The 3,048-nt window shown below is 36.1% G+C and overlaps 1 protein-coding gene across 1 annotated transcript; it reads right to left on the bottom strand.

Annotated features, from left to right (window-relative positions):
• Window positions 1–1,077: 1,077 nt before the first annotated feature.
• Window positions 1,078–2,197, bottom strand: LOC122282455 (protein LURP-one-related 4-like). Its single transcript, XM_043094404.1, has 3 exons — window positions 1,961–2,197; window positions 1,459–1,695; window positions 1,078–1,293 (listed from the first exon to the last, which is right to left on the bottom strand). The coding sequence occupies exons 1-3, from the start codon at window positions 2,195–2,197 to the stop codon at window positions 1,159–1,161; spliced, it is 609 nt and encodes a 202-aa protein (XP_042950338.1). The 3' UTR covers window positions 1,078–1,158.
• Window positions 2,198–3,048: the final 851 nt, after the last annotated feature.

Here is a 3,048-nt window from a genome sequence, read left to right as displayed (position 1 = left end):
GTTGCTACACACAGTTTTGTGTGCATGGTGTGTGCATGGTGTGAATATAATGAGTAGAATTTTTATTATATATAAATATATATTTATATATAGGAGTTAGGCTAGCGCTGGTATATATATAATAGCTAGCTGTAATTATCATAATAATACATTTTATACGATTAATCTCTTCATCAGATCACGGACCTTTTCAATGTGATCATTATGCTCGAGATTTTGGCTCTGGATCGAGACTAGTAGGCGTACGTACGTACGGATCAGAGTGTGACCTTGTAACCCTGCATTTTGAGGTGATCTAGTTCTAATTATTAGTGCTTTTGCTGGTGGTTGGGTTACTTATCTAGTCATTATTCATCTCAAAGATGATGTTTAATTTCCTGAGTCGCAAAAGTCGCGGTAAAAATTAGTGATTTATTTTCGCCACATAAATTCTCGTCACAATAGTCGTTTTATATATGTTGTAGTCGATCGTAATTGGTCATGAGGTTCTTTGGAGGATTGAGGCTCGAAATTAAGTGAAAAATGCATGCACAGTACTCAAGACTAGTACTACTCCACCAGGTCGAACATGGAAATGATCTTGGCGCGCGCCCGTATATATACTTATATGTAGTCTCTCTCTCTCTCTCTCTCTCTCTCTCTCTCTCTCTCTCTCTCTCTCTCTCTCTCTCTCTCTCTCTCTCTCTCTCTCTCTCTCTCTCTCTATATATATATATATGTGGGTACCCAATTAATTAAGGAAAATGTGATCATATACTTTATATGTAGTTTCGTTCATGAACGCAAAATAATGAAGCCTTGTAGTTAATAATTAGGAGCTTTTATATAAATTGCATTGCCAGTTCTGGCCGAAATTCAAAGAATTATGACATCGGTATATATAGTTTAATTTCTAGCCTTCCCTTCTATATATAACTCTACAAACCAAACATCACATTAATTAGTCAAAAATTCTATTGCAATGCAAGTCTATATAAGAAAATAATTAAGAGGAAAATGATCATTGCCAAGTCAATATATATATATATAGATATTTATATATATATATATATATATATATATATATATCTATGCGCGGCCGGCCTAGCTAGCGAGCGGACTCATACTGATCATGAAGACGTACAGCCTTTGCATTTCTGTCAAGATCAAGATTTTTAATTACAGTCTACCTCTAATTAATCCATACACTATCACAAGAGCTAGGATAAGGGAATGATCAATATAAGGCACCACCTCCAAAGTCAATACATCATCTCCCAGCACCACTCCCGAACCAGAATGCTTTGCCTTTGCCTGCATGCCCGAAACCGAATTAAGTGCATGTTAGACTTACGTACTTAATACGTACGTACGTATGCACCCTGAGATCATATAAAATTGCTCTTGTTATGATCTTTAACATAACATGTATATAATTAGTTTCATTTTAGCTAATATATAAGCCAGCTAAAAACTCACCTCAGCAACAACGCCCCCATCCACGTCTACTATCCTAAATGCTGCTTTGCCTGCATCCAATATTCTAACAATCCAATACTTATCATATTTATCATACCCCACAGTAATTTGACAAGCCACATCTCCCCTGAGCATTCCGCAATACCTTTGAACTTTAAACCACGGCTTCTCCAGCTTGTTTGTTAACGTAGAACCGCTACATCTATAACCATCCCAACATCCAAAAGCAAGGAACTTCTGCGCAAGCATTCAAAATTAAGCAGATAGAAAAACCAATTAAGGCCTTGAAAATGTCTCAAATCCCACTTAAGTTGAAGTCGCTCAATTTCCATGCATTCATCATGTAACTAATTGATCTCGCTAATAATTGAAAGCTATATATAGACCGGGAATATTCCTCGATGTTTACTTGGAAAGAAGAGAGAGATAAAGGTGCTAGCTAGCTAGCTGTAATTGAAAGTGGTGGTAATCATTTATATATAGTAAAGATCGAGAGTGTTACCTTCCGACGTCGTATAGTAAAGAGAGTGTTTCCTCGCAGATCCATGAGATGAACTTCATGGCTACACTTCTTGCTGTAGTTATCAACCCGATACACGATCTCGCCCTTGGAGTTAAAGACAGTGCAACCATATGTATGGTATAGAAGCGACTTCATCCATACAGTGAATGTTTCTCCTTCTGAAGTCGTAAAGTACTTGGGAGAAACAGTCGATATGTGAGGATGGATCTTATCCATTAATACAAGCATATTTTGTGAGGTTTGTGGAGATCATAATCTGGAGGTTAAGTTCCGCCGTTCCGGCCGGCAGATCCAGATATTTTGTGGGCGACTTTAACCTATAAAATAATGTAATGTGACAGTTATGAGGGGGCCGGGGATATTTTGCTTTCTTTCTTTAATCTCATTCGTTCATTTAAAGTACCTTTGCTAGCACTACTCCGTTGACTTCGCTAGAGTTCCAACAAAGTACCAGCCACCGCTGGAGCTCCCGCTAAGCTTAGAAATTTTTTAAACTAGTACTGCCCTTCTCAATTTCAATCATAACGGCAAAGCTGGTAGCTGGAAGTCTTTGGGCCGGCCTGTCTTTTTGGACATATATGTCATAGAGGGTACTTTTTCTCAAATCGATCGCAGCCCCTTTCTTTTTCTTTTTCTTTTTCTTTTTCTTTTTAAGCGGCTTTGAATTTTCCCTTATAAACTGTATTAATCATGAGCACACAGAAAATTCTGTTGAATTCAAGGAAGTTGAATTTATATATACATATATATATATATATATATATATATAAACATGTAATTAATGTCATAAATTACATAAACATGCATATAATATATATATATCTTGTCAACCATAAATATTAAACAGTCTCATAATCCAAAGGATGATCCTATTTTCCCATCATTTTTGGGCAAGAATTCACATCATTTTCTGTTCTTTCAAACTAATGATTTCTTGAAGGATGGGACATATTCTGTTCTGTGAAAGCGTTGTGTCAAAGATATAAAATTTAAAAATAATATTAGATATAGTGCAGGTAATTTAGGATTGTGGCGAGTAATATAGTTTTTGATTTTGTCGTAAGTAA

This window comes from Carya illinoinensis, chromosome 11, assembly GCF_018687715.1.
Source record: "Carya illinoinensis cultivar Pawnee chromosome 11, C.illinoinensisPawnee_v1, whole genome shotgun sequence".
Taxonomy (NCBI): Eukaryota; Viridiplantae; Streptophyta; class Magnoliopsida; order Fagales; family Juglandaceae; genus Carya; species Carya illinoinensis.
This window is presented reverse-complemented; position numbering and strand designations above follow the sequence as displayed.

What these genes read in the sequence shown, in the direction of transcription:
- LOC122282455 (XM_043094404.1), bottom strand. Translation starts at nt 2,197, where the DNA reads ATGGATAAGATCCATCCTCACATATCGACTGTTTCTCCCAAGTACTTT. An exon ending in TTACTATACGACGTCGGAAG is followed by an intron (nt 1,696 to 1,960) that starts GTAACACTCTCG and finishes ATGCTTGCGCAG; the next exon opens with AAGTTCCTTGCTTTTGGATG. An exon ending in ATGGGGGCGTTGTTGCTGAG is followed by an intron (nt 1,294 to 1,458) that starts GTGAGTTTTTAG and finishes TCGGGCATGCAG; the next exon opens with GCAAAGGCAAAGCATTCTGG.